This window comes from Heptranchias perlo, chromosome 13 (assembly GCF_035084215.1).
Source record: "Heptranchias perlo isolate sHepPer1 chromosome 13, sHepPer1.hap1, whole genome shotgun sequence".
NCBI classification, from domain to species: domain Eukaryota; kingdom Metazoa; phylum Chordata; class Chondrichthyes; order Hexanchiformes; family Hexanchidae; genus Heptranchias; species Heptranchias perlo.
In genome coordinates this window covers 18232559-18252768 of record NC_090337.1, presented here as the reverse complement: position 1 = coordinate 18252768, position 20210 = coordinate 18232559, and the positions used below count along the sequence as shown (strand labels likewise).

The window sequence follows — 20210 nt, the reverse complement described above, 5'->3', positions numbered from 1 at the left end:
GGGAGAGATCCCGGGTCAGGGAGAGATCGCGGGGGGAAGAGATAGCGGGTTGGGGAGAGATTGCGGGGGGAGAAGATCACGGGTAGGGAAGAGATCGGGGGGAAGAGATCGCGGGGGGAGAGATCACGGATTGGGGGAAATCGCTGGTCGGGGAGATCGGGGGTCAGGGGTAAATCGCAGGGGGACGATATCGCGCGGGAAGAGATCGTCGGTCATGTAGACATCGCGGGTTGGGAGGACAGATCATGGGTCGGGGGGGCGAGATCGCGAGTCAGGGGGAGGCAGCGCGGGGGAAGAGATCATGGGTCGGGGGAGAGAGCGTGGTGGGGAAGAGATCGCAGGTCCGGAGAGATCGCAGGTCGGGGAGATCACGAGGGGAAGAGATCACGAGGGGAGATCACGGGAGGGGAGGGTTCGTGGGTCGGGGGGTGAGAGTGCGAGGGAAGAGATCATTGGTGGGGGGGCTGACCGTTGGGGTCAGGGGTGGGGGCTTTGGATCACGGGAGGGGTCTAGGGATCGCGGAGAGGGAGGCTGATTGGGGCAGGTTTGCTTGGTGGACCAGAGGGAAGCACTCCTGCTCCTTCTGGCTCACAAGCAGTGCTGGAAAGGCACTTACCTGCTTGAACCGGGTGTTCCCGCCTCCCTTCAACTGCCGAGTTTCCCAAGCGCTGGGAAACCAGGCCCGCTACCATTAAATATAAAAATCTACCAAAATCTGAGGCCCGCAGTCTCATTAACATATTTCAATTACTGACCTGCCTCTTGAGAGCAGGTTAGTCACCCAACCCCCAATCAGCCTCCAGTAAAACCGGAAGTAGGTGCATTTGAGGCAGGTTGGGGTCAGGTTTCAGATTTTTAAAATTTCAACCTAACCTCCCCGCCACTGTCCCGCCCATTGTGGGTGGGTTAAAACTCCCCCATGTAATAGTGCCACAAAGTTATGTTATTAAGTCATGTAAGTTAGCATCAAATTAAATGAATAATTTTGCACTGTGGACTCACATTCATTAGAAATTGGATTCAGGGTGACCCCTAACTCACTTGTTGCTGCCATCAGAGATAACCCTGGGCTGGACTTGAATCCAGGTTGGAGAGATGAAAGGGATGTGCCACAATCCTAACCACATAGTTCGACTTTTAGAGGGTGCTATCAGTTTTGTCTCATTGCCTATAACTATTGCTAATAGACATTAGTCACCAAAGGCTTTTATAACAAAAGCTTGGTGTTACCTAATCACTATTTAAAGATTTACCTCATCTTCTATGCTGCTCTTTTCAACCTTGAGGGGATCCTACATTGGGTTTTTCAAGACAAAAAACTGCTCCAATGTTACTGTCTAATGATATTTTGCCAAAATATTAGATGTGCTTTTGACAGTCATGTCTACAAGATTCTTTTTACCTCTGTTTTGAAGTCAACCCAATCTAATTTCGGCAGGTGTAACTGCAACTGGTGTGACACAAATTTTTTAAAAGTTTCTGAAAGGTCCAAAAGATCATTTGGGAACTTTTTTAACTCATTTTTTTTATTAATTAAGCAGAGAGCCAGCATCTGGATTCCAGTGAGCACAGCTTCAATTTTTCTTAACCAGAGCTTAATGCAAAACTGGCAATACCTGAAATTCAGATCTGTCGACTCCCTGGTGCTATCAGCAGGCATCCGCAGTATAACAGCAGCCGAAGTTTAATTTATTATTGCAAATAATATTTACCTAGGCCATTAATATATCACTTGTACATTCAAAAAAATACAGCATATTTTCTACAGTTTGAAACATTTACCTTATTTCCTAACAATATTTTACCAAATGCTGTAATGCAAGACTGATAAGAATAGCAATGCAATAGTCAGGGATTGCAGACTTGACTGTTCTGGGTATCAGTTACAGTGCCAGCAGCAAGGCTTTCACTCAGCTGAATAACTCCACTAGTTTTTTCCACATTTTTAAAAGTGCAGCAGCAGAATTTGGTCTTAGTTAATTTATTCCGAAGCTCTTTACATCGGAGGCCATAGACCATAGGACTAAGGCACTGGGCCGCAGAAAAAATGGCAGTATTGACCAGATTCAACGTTGTTAATTTAGGTCTTTTACCTAGTCCTATTGTAATCAAAACAGGGACAATGAAAAAGCTTAATTGCATGCCATGCATAAGAATAGTTTTCCTAGCTTGAACATTTGAGGTGACAAAATGTCCAGCCCTTTTTCCTTCTCTGTATATTAAACAGTAGCTCAACACAATCAAGATGAAACACAGGAGGATAAACACAATTCCAATTTGCCTTGAAGCAAATCCATTCATAGGATTAGGACAGCTATTGTCCTTTTCAATTATATATGTTAAAGAGACATTCAGGCTTTGATATATTATTGACCACAATGGATTCTGTATTGCTAATATCCACATTATTGCAGTTATCTTCTTTTTAGCCGAATCAACAAGTGAATCATATCGCAATGGCCAACAGACAGCCAGACAAGTGTTCAAGGACATGAGGGTTAAAGTTAGCATAATGCATTGTGCGAATGTTATTTGCACTGCGAGCAGGATCCAGCAAAGAATCCTGGGCAAGTTGATATTGAAGAGTCGAAAACCATTCGTCAGGGTGCCCAAGGCAAAATATATCGAAGCATAGATGAGATGCTGGCACAGGAGGATGTATCTGGTCTCACATTTTAATTCCAACTCTTGCCGTACAGTACTTATTATTACATGACTGCAAGCAGCAATGATGATAAAATCAGTCAGATAAACGGAAGTCTTCACCACATTAAAAATGTAATCAGAAGTCTCATTAGAGCTGTTCATGGCTCTGTTTAATGCTCTCCTTTGTAAATGAAATGAACAAATTGTGCAAAGCTATTCCTCCATCAAATGTTGTTCCGCTTATTAAAGGGCATCTTGTCATTTTAGTTTATACGCTTCACTGTGCATTGATGTTATCTGTCTGTAACTGCAAAACTGTAAAGGTAAAAAATAAGATAGAAAATAATCAACTCATTTGAAAATCAAACATATCAACACAAACAATGAAAATGATAGCAGCATGTCTTAAGGGATATATAACTACTGTAGGATCTGGTGTTTGAGCACATTTTACTGAAGAGGCCATAGACCGTAGGACTAAGGCACTGGGCCGCAGAGAAAATGGCAGTATTGACCAGATTCAATGTTGTTAATTTAGGTCTTTCACCTAGTCCTATTGTGATCAAAACAGGGACAATGAAAAAGTTTAATTGCATACCATGCATAAGAATAGTTTTCCTAGCTTGAACATTTGAGGTGACAAAATGTCCAGCCCTTTTTCCTTCTCTGTGTATTAAACAGTAGCTCAACACAATCAAGATGAAACACAGGAGGATAAACACAATTCCAATTTGCCTTGAAGCAAATCCATTCATTGGATTAGGACATCTATTGTCCTTTTCAATTGTATATGCTAAAGAGACATTCAGGCTTTGAAATATTATTGACCACTTACTGAAGAGGAATTAATATCACATCCTCCAAAAAATATTAGGGAAAAATTATTCTCCGCTCCAGGTATAGAAAAGTCATGAATGTGTTTATAAAGAACAGGTATATGATTTCCAAAGAACAGAGAAAATCCTTTCCCTTAGTTGCTACAATAAGCTCCAGCAACCTCAGCAAGGATTAGCAATGAGCTGTTTGTCTTTAGTCAGCTTCCTTGCTATTGATTGTATTGAACAGGTGTGGCTGTCCAGTGGCCATGAGCAAGCCAATATCTAAAGAATGTCACATACATTAGTACTTATGAGGGAATGAGCTGGGACTTCTGCTTTATGTCAGCAACAATTCCTAAAATAATGTGCTGCAAAGCACTGCTTCTTTGGAGGGGACATTGAATACACTAGTTATCTAGGTAGGGGAGGGGAGGTAATGGTTCAGAAATTTGACATCCTAAATCACTAGAAATTAATTATAATGAGTAAACTGATCATGTATACAGCCCTACCATTTAGTTCCCCCCGCGCACAATTCAGTGCGTACATGCATGGACATAGGCAGTGATGCTTTGGAGGAAACAATGGTGTCACTGACTGTGTAAGTATAACCTAGCTGACATGAATGAACAGCATTGTTCAATGTCTCTCACTTACCAAAAAAGTAGATGTGAAAATAAAGTGAGTATTCTGTCAACTTTTTTTTGCTTAAAAATAGTGTCACACCTTAATATAAACTTGAGGATTATCTGTACAACATTAATGTAAATAAACAGCAATCATCATTGCTTTAGATAAGGAAGATCCTGCTAGACCAATCTTCTTGATTACTTTGAGGAAGTGACACCTCAAGTTGACTGTGGTGAACCCTACAACATTGTGTATTTGGACTTCCAAAAGGCATTTGATAAAGTTCCATACGGAAGATTACTAATTAAGCTCAAAACTGTGGGGATTCAGAGCAAAACATAGGAATGGATAAGAAATTGGCAGAAGGGTAGAAAACAATAGGTACTGGTCAAGGGGTAATGTCAGGGTCGGAGGGACGTACTGAGTGGGGAGCCTCTAGGCTCAGTGTTGGGATCACTACTGTTTCTAATTTACATCAATGACTTGGATTTTGAAATTTAATGCAAAATAGTTAAATTTGCAGATGATACTAAACTAGGAAGCACAGTGGATGCTGGGTCAATTGAAATTTTCAAGACTGGAGATCAATAGACTTTTGTTAGGTAAGGGTGTCAAGGGACACAGAGCAAAGGTGGGTAAATGGAGTTGAGGTACAAATCAGCCATGATCTAATTGAATGATGGAACAGGCTTAAGGGGCTGAATGGTCTATTCCTGTTCCCATGTTCCTAGTCCTAAAGTAGAGTAGGATTAAAGTTGGTCCTAATATTTGATCAGGGTTAAAGCTAGTCCTAAATTTAGAGCTTCGGAACAGTTAGTCCAAACATTACTGCAGGGTCAAAGCTATTCTAGAGGGCATGTCTGAGGTATTAAATGAATACTTTACATCTGTCTTCACTAAAGAAGAGGATGCTGCCAATGTCACAGTAAAGGAGGGGGTAGTAGAGAAATTGTATTGGATAAAAATAGATAAAGAGGAGGTATTTAGAAGTTTGGCAGCACTTGAAGGAGATAAGTCACTCGGTCCAGATGGGATGCATTCTAGGTTGCTGAGGGAAATAAAAGTGGAAATTGCGAAGGCTCTGGCCACAATCTTCCAATCCTCTTCAGATGACATCAAGGCAGCATTTGACTGAGTGTGGCACCAAGGTGCCCTAGTAAAATTGAAGTCAATGGGAATCAGGGGGAAAACTCTCCAGTGGCTGGAGTCATACCTAGCACAAAGGAAGATGGTAGTGGTTGTTGGAGGCCAATCATCTCAGCCCCAGGACATTGCTGCAGGAGTTCCTCAGGGCAGTGTCCTAGGCGCAACCATCTTCAGCTGCTTCATCAATGATCTTCCCTCCATCATAAGGTCAGAAATGGGGATGTTCGCTGATGACTGCACAGTGTTCAGTTCCATTCGCAACCCCTCAAATAATGAAGCAGTCCGAGCCCGCATGCAGCAAGACCTGGACAACATCCAGGCTTGGGCTCATAAGTGGCAAGTAACATTCGTGCCAGATAAGTGCCAGGCAATGACCATCCCCAACAAGAGAGAGTCTAACCACCTCCCCCTGACATTCAACGGCATTACCAGCGCCGAATTCCCCACCATCAACATCCTGGGGGTCACCATTGACCAGAAACTTAACTGGACCAGCCATATAAATACTGTGGCTACGAGAGCAGGTCAGAGGCTGGGTATTCTGCAGCGAGTGACTCACCTCCTGACTCCACAAAGCCTTTCCACCATCTACAAGGCACAAGTCAGGAGTGTGATGGAATACTCTCCACTTGCCTGGATGAGTGCAGCTCCAACAACAAGAAGCTCGACACCATTCAAGATAAAGCAGCCCGCTTGATTGGCACCCCATCCACCACCCTAAACATTCACTCCCTTCACCACTGGCGCACTGTGGCTGCAGTGTATACCATCCACAGGATGCACTGCAGCAACTCGCCAAGGCTTCTTCGACAGCACCTCCCAAACCCGCGACCTCTACCACCTAGAAGGACAAGAGCAGCAGGCACATGGGAACAACACCACCTGCACGTTCCCCTCCAAGTCACACACCATCCCGACTTGGAAATATATCGCCGTTCCTTCATTGTCGCTGGGTCAAAATCCTGGAACTCCCTTCCTAACAGCACTGTGGGAGAACCGTCACCACACGGACTGCAGCGGTTCAAGAAGGCGGCTCACCACCAACTTCTCGAGGGCAATTAGGGATGGGCAATAAATGCTGGCCTTGCCAGCGACGCCCACATCCCATGAACGAATAAAAAAAAAGATATGGGAGCGGTGCCAGAGGACTGGAGGATTGCAAATGTTACACCCCTGTTCAAAAAGGGGAGCGGGTTAAACCCGACAACTACAGGCCAGTCAGCCTAACGTCGGTGGTGGGGAAACTTTTGGAGACATTAATCTGGGACAAAATTACTTGGCACTTGAAAAAATATGGGTTCATAAATGAAAGCCAGCATTGGTTTATTAAAGGGTTAACGTTAGCCCTTAATAACAGAGACGGGTTAAAGTTTGTCCTAGATAACATTAATTAGGCTTTAGAATAGGGTTGAAGTTAGTGCTAAACAACAGCATAATAATTAGAGCTGGGTTAAGGCTAACAGTGGAACAGTGTTAAAGCTGGTCCTAATATGATAGTAGCATTATTATTGCAATATTTAGTATCATGGTGCATGAATTGAAATTTTTTAAAAACTGGCTGCCGATTAAAACTTGGAATTCCCTCCAGCTGATGGCTTTAAAGTATACAATATTAAATTGAACTAGGCAATGATCACTGGAACCCAAGTAATTACTAATCAATTATAATCTAATATAACATCTGCTTCTGTACTGTTTTGTTAAGAATCTGTAACTGATTATCTCTATGAAATTGTTGGTACATTTACCCCTCCCCTTGAGTAATCACTTCATCCCTGAGACATTGAAATTCCCAATGTTTATCATGTGTTGATAACCTGCAGCATTTTATTTTTTTTATTCGTTCACGGGATGTGGGCGTCGCTGGCAAGGCCGGCATTTATTGCCCATCCCTAATTGCCCTCGAGAAGGTGGTGGTGAGCCGCCTTCTTGAACCGCTGCAGTCCGTGTGGTGACGGTTCTCCCACAGTGCTGTTAGGAAGGGAGTTCCAGGATTTTGACCCAGCGACAATGAAGGAACGGTGATATATTTCCAAGTCGGGATGGTGTGTGACTTGGAGGGGAACGTGCAGGTGGTGTTGTTCCCATGCGCCTGCTGCCCTTGTCCTTCTAGGTGGTAGAGGTCGCGGGTTTGGGAGGTGCTGTCGAAGAAGCCTTGGCGAGTTGCTGCAGTGCATCCTGTGGATGGTGCACACTGCAGCTACAGTGCGCCGGTGGTGAAGGGAGTGAATGTTTAGGGTGGTGGATGGGGTGCCAATCAAGCGGGCTGCTTTATCTTGGATGGTGTCGAGCTTCTTGAGTGTTGTTGGAGCTGCACTCATCCAGGCAAGTGGAGAGTATTCCATCACACTCCTGACTTGTGCCTTGTAGATGGTGGAAAGGCTTTGGGGAGTCAGGAGGTGAGTCACTCGCCGCAGAATACCCAGCCTCTGACCTGCTCTCGTAGCCACAGTATTTATATGGCTGGTCCAGTTAAGTTTCTGGTCAATGGTGACCCCCAGGATGTTGATGGTGGGGGATTCGGCAATGGTAATGCCGTTGAATGTCACGGGGAGGTGGTTAGACTCTCTCTTGTTGGAGATGGTCATTGCCTGGCACTTATCTGGCGCGAATGTTACTTGCCACTTATCAGCCCAAGCCTGGATGTTGTCCAGGTCTTGCTGCATGCAGGCTCGGACTGCTTCATTATCTGAGGGGTTGCGAATGGAACTGAACACTGTGCAGTCATCCGCGAACATCCCCATTTCTGACCTTATGATGAAGGGAAGGTCATTGATGAAGCAGCTGAAGATGGTTGGGCCTAGGACACTGCCCTGAGGAACTCCTGCACCAATGCCCTGGGGCTGAGATGATTGGCCTCCAACAACCACTACCATCTTCCTTTGTGCTAGGTATGACTCCAGCCACTGGAGAGTTTTCCCCCTGATTCCCATTGACTTCAATTTTACTAGGGCTCCTTGGTGCCACACTCGGTCAAATGCTGCCTTGATGTCAAGGGCAGTCACTCTCACCTCACCTCTGGAATTCAGCTCTTTTGTCCATGTTTGGACCAAGGCTGTAATGAGGTCTGGAGCCGAGTGGTCCTGGTGGAACCCAAACTGAGCCTTGGTGAGCAGGTTATTGGTGAGTAAGTGCCGCTTGATAGCACTGTCGACGACACCTTCCATCACTTTGCTGATGATTGAGAGTAGACTGATGGGGCGGTAATTGGCCGGATTGGATTTGTCCTGCTTTTTGTGGACAGGACATACCTGGGCAATTTTCCACATTGTCGGGTGGATGCCAGTGTTGTAGCTGTACTGGAACAGCTTGGCTGGAGGCGCAGCTAGTTCTGGAGCACAAGTCTTCAGCACTACAGCTGGGATGTTGTCGGGGCCCATAACCTTTGCTGTATCCAGTGCACTCAGCCGTTTCTTGATATCACGTGGAGTGAATCGAATTGGCCGAAGACTGGCTTCCGTGATGGTGGGGATATCAGGAGGAGGCTGAGATGGATTATCCACTCGGCACTTCTGGCTGAAGATGGTTGCAAACGCTTCAGCCTTGTCTTTTGCACTCACGTGCTGGACTCGGCCATCGTTGAGATGTTTGCAGAGCCTCCTCCTCCCACTAGTTGTTTAATTGTCCACCACCATTCACGACTGGATGTGGCAGGACTGCAGAGCTTTGATCTGATCCGTTGGTTGTGGAATCGCTTAGCTCTGTCTATAGCATGTTGCTTCCGCTGTTTAGCATGCATGTAGTCCTGAGTTGTAGCTTCACCAGTTTGGCACCTCATTTTTCGGTACGCCTGGTGCTGCTCCTGGCATGCTCTTCTACACTCCTCATTGAACCAGGGTTGATCCCCTGGCTTGTTGGTAATGGTAGAGTGAGGAATATGCCAGGCCATGAGGTTACAGATTGTGCTGGAATACAATTCTGCTGCTGCTGATGGCCCACAGCGCCTCATGGATGCCCAGTTTTGAGCTGCTAGATCTGTTCTGAATCTATCCCATTTAGCACGGTGGTAGTGCCACACAACACGTTGGATGGTGTCCTCAGTGCGAAGACGGGATTTCATCTCCACGAGGACTGTGCGGTGGTCACTCCTACCAATACTGTCATGGACAGATGCATTTGCGACAGGTAGATTGGTGAGGACGAGGTCAAGTAAGTTTTTCCCTCGTGTTGGTTCGCTCACCACCTGCCGCAGGCCCAGTCTGGCAGCTCTGTCCTTCAGGACTCGGCCAGCTCGGTCAGTAGTGGTGCTACCGAGCCACTCTTGGTGATGGACATTGAAGTCCCCCACCCAGAGTACATCCTGTGCCCTTGCTACCCTCAGTGCTTCCTCCAAGTGGTGTTCAACATGGAGGAGGACTGATTCATTAGCTGAGGGAGGACGGTAGGTGGTAATCAGCAGGAGGTTTCCTTGCCCATGTTTGACCTGATGCCATGAGATTTCATGGGGTCCAGAGTCAATGTTGAGGACTCCCAGGGCCACTCCCTCCTGACTGTACATCACTGTACCGCCACCTCTGGTGGGTCTGTCCTGCCGGTGGGACAGGACATACCCAGGGATGGTGATGGAAGAGTCTGGGACGTTGGCTGAAAGATATGATTCTGTGAGTATGGCTATTTCAGGCTGTTGCTTGACTGGTCTGTGGGACAGCTCTCCCAATTTTGGCACAAGTCCCCAGATGTTAGTAAGGAGCACCTTGCAGGGTCGACTGGGCTTGGTGTTTTGCCGTTGTCGTGTCCGGTGCCTCGTGGTCCGTCCGGTTTTATTCTTATTATGACTTTTCGTAGCGAGATTTTACAACTGAGTGGCTTGCTGGGCCATTTCAGAGGGCAATTGAGAATCAACCACATTGCTGTGGGTCTGGAGTCACATATAGGCCAGACCGGGTCAGGGCGGCAGGCTTCCTTCCCTAAAGGACATTAGTGAACCAGATGGTTTTTTTTACGACAATCCGGTAGTTTCATGGCCATCATTACTGATACTAGTATTTTAATTCCAGATTTTATTTAATTAATTGAATTTAATTAATTAATTAAATTTAAATTCGCCAGCTGCCGTGGCGGGATTTGAACTCATGACTCTGGATTTTAGTCCAGGCCTCTGGATTACTAGCCCCGTAACATAACCACTATGCTACCGTACCCTTGCCTACACAATTAGCTGGTTATGTGTGGCATTTACCCATTATTATTTCGATGTTCCCTTTCCCCCTTCCTTTCCATGCAACCAGCAGTACTACTCTTAAGGTGCATTCACACACCATTTTTAGTGTTGCAGCAAAGCAGTCCCTGCTTTGCCGTGATGCTAAAGATGGTGTGCAAACAGAGCCAATATCGGATTGAAACAGTCAGGATATCCAATCAGCAATCAACATGGTCTCCCAGCACATGGTGGTTCGAGATCTGAACTGTCGGTCACAGACCATAGTTAAATGAGGTTTTCGACGAAAGGGCAAAGTTGAACAGATAGAAAAAAAAATTGAAATGATATCTAAAGTCTTTCCCCAATTGGTTGTCCTTCCCAGGGTAATGGTAAAGATATTTTTAAAGGCTCCAAAATTAACAAAGCTGTTTGTGTCATGCATCATGACACAATATAGAATCATAGAATCAGAGAAAATAGGAGTAAGAATAGGCCATTTGGCCCTTCGGGCCTGCTCCGCCATTCAAAATGATCATGGCTGATTGTCTAACTCAATACCCTGTTCCCACTTTTTCCCCATGTCCCTTGATCCCTTTAGCATTAAGAAATATATCTATCTCCTTTTTGAATATATTTAATGACTTGGCCTCTACTGCCTTCTGTGGTAGAGAATTCCACAGGTTCACCACCCTCTGAGTGAAGAAATTTCTCCTCATCTGGTTACAGCACGGAAGGAGGCCATTTGGCCCATCGAGTCCGCACTGGCTCTATGCAAGAGCTATCCAGCTAGTACCGCTCCCTGCTCTTTCCCTGTAGCCCTGCAAATATTTTCCTTTCAAGTACTTACCCAGTTCCCTTCTGAAGGCCATGATTGAATCTGCCTCCACCACCCCCTCGGGCAGTGCATTCCAGATCCAAACCACTTGCTGTGTAAAAAATTTTTTCCTCATGTCACCTTTGGTTCTTTTGCTAATCACCTTAAATCTATGTCCTCTGGTTCTTGACCCTTCCGTCAATGGGAACAGTTTCTCTCTATCTACTCTGTCTGGACCCTTCATGATTTTGAATACCTCTATCAAATCTCCTTGCAACCGTCTCTGTTCCAAGGAGAACAACCCCAGCTTGTCCAGTCTATCCACTTAACTAAAGCCCCTCATCCCTCATATCGTACAGGTGTCATGATGCCATAGTGTCATCTATCTTCAAACCACGGAACTAAAATCAGACTCTATAGGTGTCAGTATAAATCAGCTGCAGCTTCCAGTTTGCTTGCCAAAGTTGGAGTGCATTGTCCGTGAGCATCGAGATGAATTCCAAAACAACCTGGTGGTGACTGGTTTCCTCATTTGTTTCCTTCCGCCTGTGGCAGGGCAATGGCCTCTGCTTGTTTTCTCCCCAGCAGTGCAATTGAGATCAGGAACTCAAACAGCGGGTCAAATATATTCTGTGGCATAGCACTGGACCAGTTGACCACCTGTGCATTCTTGTACAGTTATATATAACTGTCTGTATTTTGCATATTGATCTCCACAATTTAATCATAACGTAACATTTTTCTACCCTGTACTCTGGAAATGGAAATGAAAATCGTGCGATTTCTATAACAGGCAGACAATTCACAACCCCAGTTCCACGTCCAGGCAGGAAGTTGAAAATCTACTATGGCATCTACTGCTGTTAGAGGCAGAGGTTATTGTGAAGCAAAAATAGCTTTCCAGGTAGTTAACAGTTTAGGTAGACAGGACTTGTAAAAAATAATAAAATAGCTCAATTCAGCGTTATTTTCATATCTCATCTTCCCACTAGTACTTTCCAAATAATAAGACCTATGTTCCCCTTTTTATTAGTTCCTGTATTAACTGTTTTAATATATAACCATCAATAACCGAGATCTGACAATTACACTACTCATCTTAGAATCATAGAATCATAGAATGATACAGCACAGAAGGAGGCCATTCGGCCCATCGTGCTTGTGCCGGTTCTTTGGTATCCAATTAGCCCCACACCCCTGCGCTTTCCCCAAAGCCCTGCAAATTTTTTCCCTTCAAGTATTTATCCAATTTCTTCTTGGAAGTTACTATCAAATCTTTTTCCACCACCCTTTCAGGCAGTGCATTCGCAGATCACAACTACTTGCTGCATAAAAAAAATGTTCCTTGTGTTGCCTCTGGTTCTTTTGCCAATCTCCTTAAATCTGTGTCCTCTGGGTACCGACCCTTCTGCCACTGGAAAGTTACTCCTTATTTACTCTGTCAAAACCATTCATGATTTTGAACACCTCTATCAAATCTCCTCTCAACCTTCTCTGCTCTGAGGAGAACAACCCCAGCTTCTCCAGTCTCTCCACTTAACTAAAGTCCCTCATCTCCTGTACCTTCCGAGTAAATCACTTCTGCACGCTCTCTTAAGGCCTTACTAAATGTAATCTGTTCTCTTCTTTTAGTCCAGCTATGATGTAATTTACCTTATTTTTCCGGTATCTTCCAAACGATCTTCAACAAATATTGCTCATATTAACGTTCTTTCTTGAAGCATGCTCTGATAATAATTTTTTTTTAAATTGCATTTTACAGGATTAGAAAATGCTTTTAGCCCAAGGAGAATCTGTGAATATTGTTGCAACACAAGCTGCTGAATGTTATTTTGGGCTGGTTTCACTACTAAAGTAATGAGGAACCAATCAGGAGAGTCAAGGGGTTGTACACTCTGAGCTCTGAAAGTTATATTCGCAGACTTTAACTTCCTTCTGATACAATGACCTCCAAAACCACTCATTTAAACTCTGACAAATAAACTGTAGCTAAATGATGAACATTCTTTCTAAATTTTACATAACTATTCATACATATGTTTAATTATGCAAAATACTTACAATATCAGTGTCTAAAATTATATCACCATGCTTGAGACTGCAATGCAGATTTTTGCAATTCTGTTATACAAATACTTTTCCAACTACAGCAAAGGTTACCTGGCACTACCACTTCCCTACACATTCTTTGATCACACCTAATGGGTAGAAGAATGATAAATTCAGAGTCTTTATAACACAGTCATTTTCCTTTTGATTAAAGTTAGTTCACACATAAAAGTGAAACTACCATTTTGCCTCGATTTTTTGTCTTGCAATTTGTGTTCAGGCAGATTTAATGGCAGGGGGAATGTTTGAAGCAGTTTCCTGACCCACAAGAAAACTAAAAACATTTTTTCAAACTTACCTTGCTGGGATCTCCTTTGGTCGTGACGCTGCTTTGTCTGATGGTGAAGCTCCCACTGCTCCCCTGCTCAGGCCTCAGGTTAAAATGGCAGATCGGGCCACGAGGACCACATCGGAGCCTGACCTGCATACTTAAAGAGGATCGCGGCGGCTTGGGGCGGGTGTCCTTGCCTCCTGCAGTTTAAAATTGGAGTTGGCCAGTTCGGGGTGGGAAAGGAGTGGGAAGTCCCCTGCTCCAGTTTAACTGTCCCCCTCCCCTCCACCGCACCCCCTGCCTGGTTTCTGCCAGGTCGGGGAGAGTTAAAATCGAAGCCATTGTTTTAAAAGGCAAATTGATCAGTACAATGACACCACAACAAAGCTTGGTGACTAAAATAAAGAAGTTGAGTTTTGGGGTTCTCATGATGTGCCTGAGTCTGGTTACATCACTTTGACACTATCTTCATTATGGTTCCAGCCATAACTCTTTTTGGCTTTCCCACAGAACAGTTATTCTTGTATAGTGACAGAGAAGTAGAGGCGATTGAAGAAATCTGGGATCTTCCATAGTTTTTTCAATAACGGGGAAGAATTCATATTCCCAGAAAGTTTGTATCCCAAAAATAGGTCAATGAGAAGCCATTATTCTTTTCCCAGGTGTATTGTGTACTAAGTCTACTCAATCTGTTTCACGTATTCCACCATTGCTCCGGCTGTCAGTTTGTGGGGTAAATTTTCACTTTTACTGCCGAGCGGAAAATGGGCGGCAGCAGATCAGCCTCCTGTCTGACACAACCAATGGAAGCGAAAATCAGACATGGTGTAAATCAGGCACGGTGTTAATCGGGTGGGGTATAAATCGGACATGGTGTAAATTGGGCATGGTGTAAATTTCCATGGTATAAATCGGGCATGTTGTAAATTGGGCAGGGAGTAAATCGGGCATGGTGTAAATTGAGCATGGTGTAAATTGGGCAGGGAGTAAATCGGGCATAGTGTAAATTGGGCATGGTGTAAATTGGGCAGGGAGTAAATCGGGCATGGTATAAATTGGGCAGGGAGTAAATCGGGCATAGTGTAAATTGGGCATGGTGTAAATTAGGCAGGGAGTAAATTGGGCATAGTGTAAATTGGGCAGGGGAGTAAATCGGGCATGGTGTAAATCGGGCATATTGTAAATTGGGCATGGTGTAAATTGGGCAGAGAGTAAATCGGGCATATTGTAAATTGGGCATGGTGTAAATTGGGCAGAGAGTAAATCGGGCATGGTGTAAATTGGGCAGGGAGTAAATCGGGCATGGTGCAAATTGGGCAGGGAGTAAATCGGGCATAGTGTAAATTGGGCATGGTGTAAATTGGGCAGGGAGTAAATCGGGCATGGTGTAAATTGGGTGGGAGAGTAAATCAGGCATGGTGTAAATTGGGCATGGTGTAAATAGGACTTGGTGTAAATCAGGCATGGTGTAAATCGGAGTTGGTGTAAATTGGGCATGGTGTAAATTGGGCAGGGAGTAAATCGGGAATGATGTAAATCAGGCACGGTGTAAATCGGGCATGGTATAAATTGGCTATGGTGCAAATCGGGCATGGTGTAAATCGGGCATGATGTAAACCGGGCGTGGTGTAAATCGGACTTGGTGTAAATCAGGCATGGTGTAAATCGAACTTGGTGTAAATTGGGCATGGTGTAAATCAGGCATTGTGTAAATCAGGCATGGTGTAAATCGGACTTGGTGTAAATCAGGCATGGTTTAAATCAGGCATGGTTTAAATCGGGCATGGTGTAAATCAGACATGTTGTAAATCGGGCATGATGTAAATCGGGCGTGGTGTAAATCGGACTTGGTGTAAATCAGGCATGGTGTAAATCGGACTTGGTGTAAATTGGGCATGGTGTAAATCGGGCATTGCGTAAATCAGGCATGGTGTAAATCGGACTTGGTGTAAATCAGGCATGGTGTAAATCGGGCATGGTGTAAATCAGACATGTTGTAAATCAGGCACGGTGTAAATCAGGCATGGTGTAAATCGGACTTGGTGTAAATCGGGCATGGTGTAAATCAGGCATGGTGTAAATCGTTCTTGGTGTAAATCGGGCATAGTGTAAATCAGGCACGGTGTAAATCGGACATGGTGTAAATCAGGCACGGTGTAAATCGGACATGGTGTAAATCGGTCATGGTGTAAATCGGACATGGTGTAAATCAGACTTGATGTAAATTGGACGGCCAGCGGTAAAAGTGAAAATTCACACCTATGTTCCTTTTCCATTCCTCCCTAAACCATACCCTGGGTACTTACGTTATCTAGGGAGTCTTTTGTATTAACCAGTAGTTAATGGGAATCTATTTAAATACATTTACATGCACCTTTAACTTTCTTCAGCAAAATACTTTACAAAGCTTGTTCTTCGTTTTTGACTACTGTCTCAACCTTAAAGGTATTTTTTGGCTGTTATTTCAACATGCTACTTCCTTGTTGTCTTTGCTTCTAATGCCACGTCTGGATCGCATGTAATTCCTTTTCTCTGCCAACATGCTTTTGCACAATCAAGTTGCTTCAGGTTGACCAGGGTGTATTATTAGCCGATTACAAGCATTTCAGGAGAAATCCAAATTGCAAAGTCATCATGGATTTATGAAAGGGAAGTCATGTTTGACAAACCTAATGGAGTTTTTTAAGGATGTAACTGGTGTAACTGGTAGAATAGATAAGGGAGAACCAGTGGATGTGGTTTATTTGGATTTTCAGAAAGCCTTTGATAAAGTCCCACATAAGAGGTTAGTGTGTAAAATTAAAGCACATGGGATTGGTGGTAATATACTGGCATGGATTGAAAATTGGTCAACAGACAGGAAACAGAGAGTAGGAATAAATGGGTCTTTTTCAGGGTGGCAGGCAGTGACTAGTGGGGTACCGCAGGGATCAGTGCTTGGGCCCCAGCTATTCACAATATATATCAATGATCTGGATGAGGGAACCAAATGTAATATTTCCAAGTTTGCTGACGACATAAAACTAGGTGGGATTGTGAGTTGTGAGGAGGATGCAAAGAGGCTTCATGGTGATTTAGATAAATTGAGTGAGTGGGCAAATACATGGCAGATGCAGTATAATGTGGATAAATGTGAAGTTATCCACTTCGGAAGGAGAAACAGAAAGGCAGAGTATTATTTAAATGGTGACAGATTGGGGAATGTTGATGTACAAAGAGACCTGGGTGTCCTTGTACACCAGTCACTGAAAGCAAACATGCAGGTGCAGCAAGCAGTAGGAAGGCAAATGGTATGTTGGCCTTCATTGCAAGAGGATTTGAGTAAAGGAGCAAGGATGTCTTACTGCAGTTATACAGGGCCTTGGTGAGACCACACCTGGAGTATTGCATGCAGTTTTGGTCTCCTTACCTAAGAAAGGATATACTTGCCATAGAGGGAGTGCAGCGAAGGTTCACCAGACTGATCCCTGGGATGGCAGGACCATCGTATGAGGAGAGATTGGGTTGACTCGGCCTGTGTTCACTCGAGTTTAGAAGAATGAGAGGGGATCTCATTGAAACATATAAAATTCTGTCAGGGCTAGACAGACTGGATGCAGGGAGGATGTTTCCCCTGGCTGGTGGGTCCAGAACGAGGGGTCACAGTCTCAGGATACGGGTTAGGACATTTAGGACTGAGATGAGGAGAAATTTCTTCACTCAGAGGGTGGTGAACCTGTGGAATCTTCTACCATGATAGGCTGTGAACGCCAAGTCACTGAATATATTGAAGAAGAAGCTAGATAGATTTATCGTCACAAAAGGCATCAAGGGGTGTGGGGAGAGAGCGGGAATATGGTATTGAGATAGAGGATCAGCCATGATCATATTGAAAGGCGGAGCAGGCTCGAAGGGCCGAATGGCCGACACCTGCTCCTATTTTCTATGATTCTATGTTTCTTTGTAAAATCCTCATGTTCCTCACCAAGCTTTTTTGTGGATTCTTTGTAGTGGTTGGTTTCATGGTAACTCAGGGGATTTATTCTGCATTTTGATTCAACTTCTTTCCACTGAAATCTTCCAAGCCAATAGCCCCTCCCCATAAAACACTTACTAATAAGAACAAGAATCCCTGAAAAAAAAACAAGTGGATAATAAAAATTATTATAATTTTTTGTAACTTTTCTTTAATAAAAGTATTAACAGTGCTGCGACTCACATTGAAAGAGAACACCACTGGAACCAAGATAAGTGCCTGTTGGAACCCAGTAATCTATAATGGGAGTTGTACTTTTTTTGTGCATATTGTTCAAAAGCTGATGATGTATATCTATCAAATGGGACTGGTGCCACGTTTGTACAAGAAACAGATGCCATTGCATGGGAACAATACCATTTACAGAGATCTCTAACAATATGAGATGTTAGAAAAATAGTAGTCATCCTCCATCACCAACACAGCTCCACGATCATGGGCCTACAGCTTGGTCACTTTAAAACATACTGTACTGGAGTTGACACTGAGGCAGAAACTATCCATGCAATACCAGATCTGGATGAATCATCAGCTTTTCCCCATGAGTTCTGTACAAATGCAGGAATTAAAATTGAGACAAAAATGAGTCATACAATACCGGACAGGAGTGAACTTTTAGCTTGTATTTTTTTTTATTCGTTCATGGGATGTGGGCGTAGTTGGCAAGGCCAGCATTTATTGCCCATCCCTAATTGCCCTTGAGAAGGTGGTGGTGAGCCACCTTCTTGAACCGCTGCAGTCCGTGTGGTGAAGGTTCTCCCACAGTGCTGTTAGGTAGGGAGTTCCAGGATTTTGACCCAGCGACAATGAAGGAACGGCGATATATTTCCAAGTCGGGATGGTGTGTGACTTGGAGGGGAACGTGCAGGTGGTGTTGTTCCCATGTGCCTGCTGCTCTTGTCCTTCTAGGTGGTAGAGGTCGCGGGTTTGGGAGGTGCTGTTGAAGAAGCCTTGGCGAGTTGCTGCAGTGCATCCTGTGGATGGTACACACTGCAGCCAATGTGCGCCGGTGGTGAAGGGAGTGAATGTTTAGGGTGGTGGATGGGGTGCCAATCAAGCGGGCTGCTTTGTCCTGGATGGTATCGAGCTTCTTGAGTGTTGTTGGAGCTGCACTCATCCAGGCAAGTGGAGAGTATTCCATCACACTCCTGACTTGTGCCTTGTAGATGGTGGAAAGGCTTTGTGGAGTCAGGAGGTGAGTCACTCGCCGCAGAATACCCAGCCTCTGACCTGCTCTCGTAGCCACAGTATTTATGTGGCTGGTCCAATTAAGTTTCTGGTCAATGGTGACCCCCAGGATGTTGATGGTGGGGGATTCGGCGATGGTAATGCCATTGAATGTCAAGGGGAGGTGGTTAGACTCTCTCTTGTTGGAGATGGTCATTGCCTGACACTTGTCTGGCACGAATGTTACTTGCCACTTATGAGCCCAAGCCTGGATGTTGTCCAGGTTTTGTTGCATGTGGGCTTAGACTGCTTCATTATTTGAGGGGTTGCGAATGGAACTGAACACTGTGCAATCATCAGCGAACATCCCCATTTCTGACCTTATGATGGAGGGAAGGTCATTGATGAAGCAGCTGAAGATGGTTGAGCCGAGGACACTGACCTGAGGAACTCCTGCAGCAATGTCCTGGCGCTGAGATGATTGGCCTGCAACAACCACTACCATCTTCCTTTGTGCTACGTATGACTCCAGCCACTGGAGAGTTTTCCCCCTAATTCCCATTGACTTCAATTTTACTAGGGCTCCTTGGTGCCACACTCGGTCAAATGCTGCCTCGATGTCAAGGGCAGTCACTCTCACCTCACCTCTGGAATTCAGCTCTTTTGTCCATGTTTGGACCAAGGCTGTAATGAGGTCTGGAGCTGAGTGGTCCTGGCGGAACCCAAACTGAGCATCGGTGAGCAGGTTATTGGTGAGTAAGTGTCGCTTGATAGCACTGTCGACGACACCTTCCATCACTTTGCTGATGATTGAGAGTAGACTGATGGGGCAATAATTGGATGGATTAGATTTGTCCTGCTTTTTGTGGACAGGGCATACCTGGGCAATTTTCCACATTGTCGGGTAGATGCCAGTGTTGTTGCTATACTGGAACAGTTTGGCTAGAGGCGCGGCTAGTTCTGGAGCACAAGTCTTCAGCACTACAGCCGGGATGTTGTCGGGGCCCATAGCCTTTGCTGTATCCAGTGCACTCAGCCATTTCTTGATATCACGTGGAGTGAATCGAATTGGCTGAAGACTGGCTTCTGTGAGGTGGGGATATCGGGAGGAGGCCGAGATGGATCATCCACTTGGCACTTCCGGCTGAAGATGGTTGCAAACGCTTCAGCCTTTTCTTTTGCACTCACGTGCTGGACTCTGCCATCATTGAGCATGGGGATGTTTACAGAATCTCCTCCTCCCACTAGTTGTTTAATTGTTCACCACCATTCACGATTGGATGTGGCAGGACTGCAGATCTTTGATCTGATCCGTTGGTTGTGGAATCGCTTAGCTCTGTCTATAGCATGTTGCTTCTGCTGTTTAGCATGCATGTAGTCCTGAGTTGTAGCTTCACCAGGTTGGCACCTCATTTTTCGGTACGCCTGGTGCTGCTCCTGGCATGCTCTTCTA

General features: G+C 44.8%; 1 protein-coding gene across 1 annotated transcript; it reads right to left on the bottom strand.

Annotated features, from left to right (window-relative positions):
- Nucleotides 1-1523: 1523 nt before the first annotated feature.
- On the bottom strand, nucleotides 1524-12990 carry LOC137331021 (odorant receptor 131-2-like). The gene is made up of 2 exons (XM_067994609.1): nucleotides 12849-12990; nucleotides 1524-2962 (listed from the first exon to the last, which is right to left on the bottom strand). Exon 2 carries the CDS (start codon nucleotides 2807-2809, stop codon nucleotides 1850-1852), a length of 960 nt encoding a protein of 319 aa, XP_067850710.1. The 5' UTR covers nucleotides 2810-2962; nucleotides 12849-12990; the 3' UTR covers nucleotides 1524-1849.
- Nucleotides 12991-20210: the final 7220 nt, after the last annotated feature.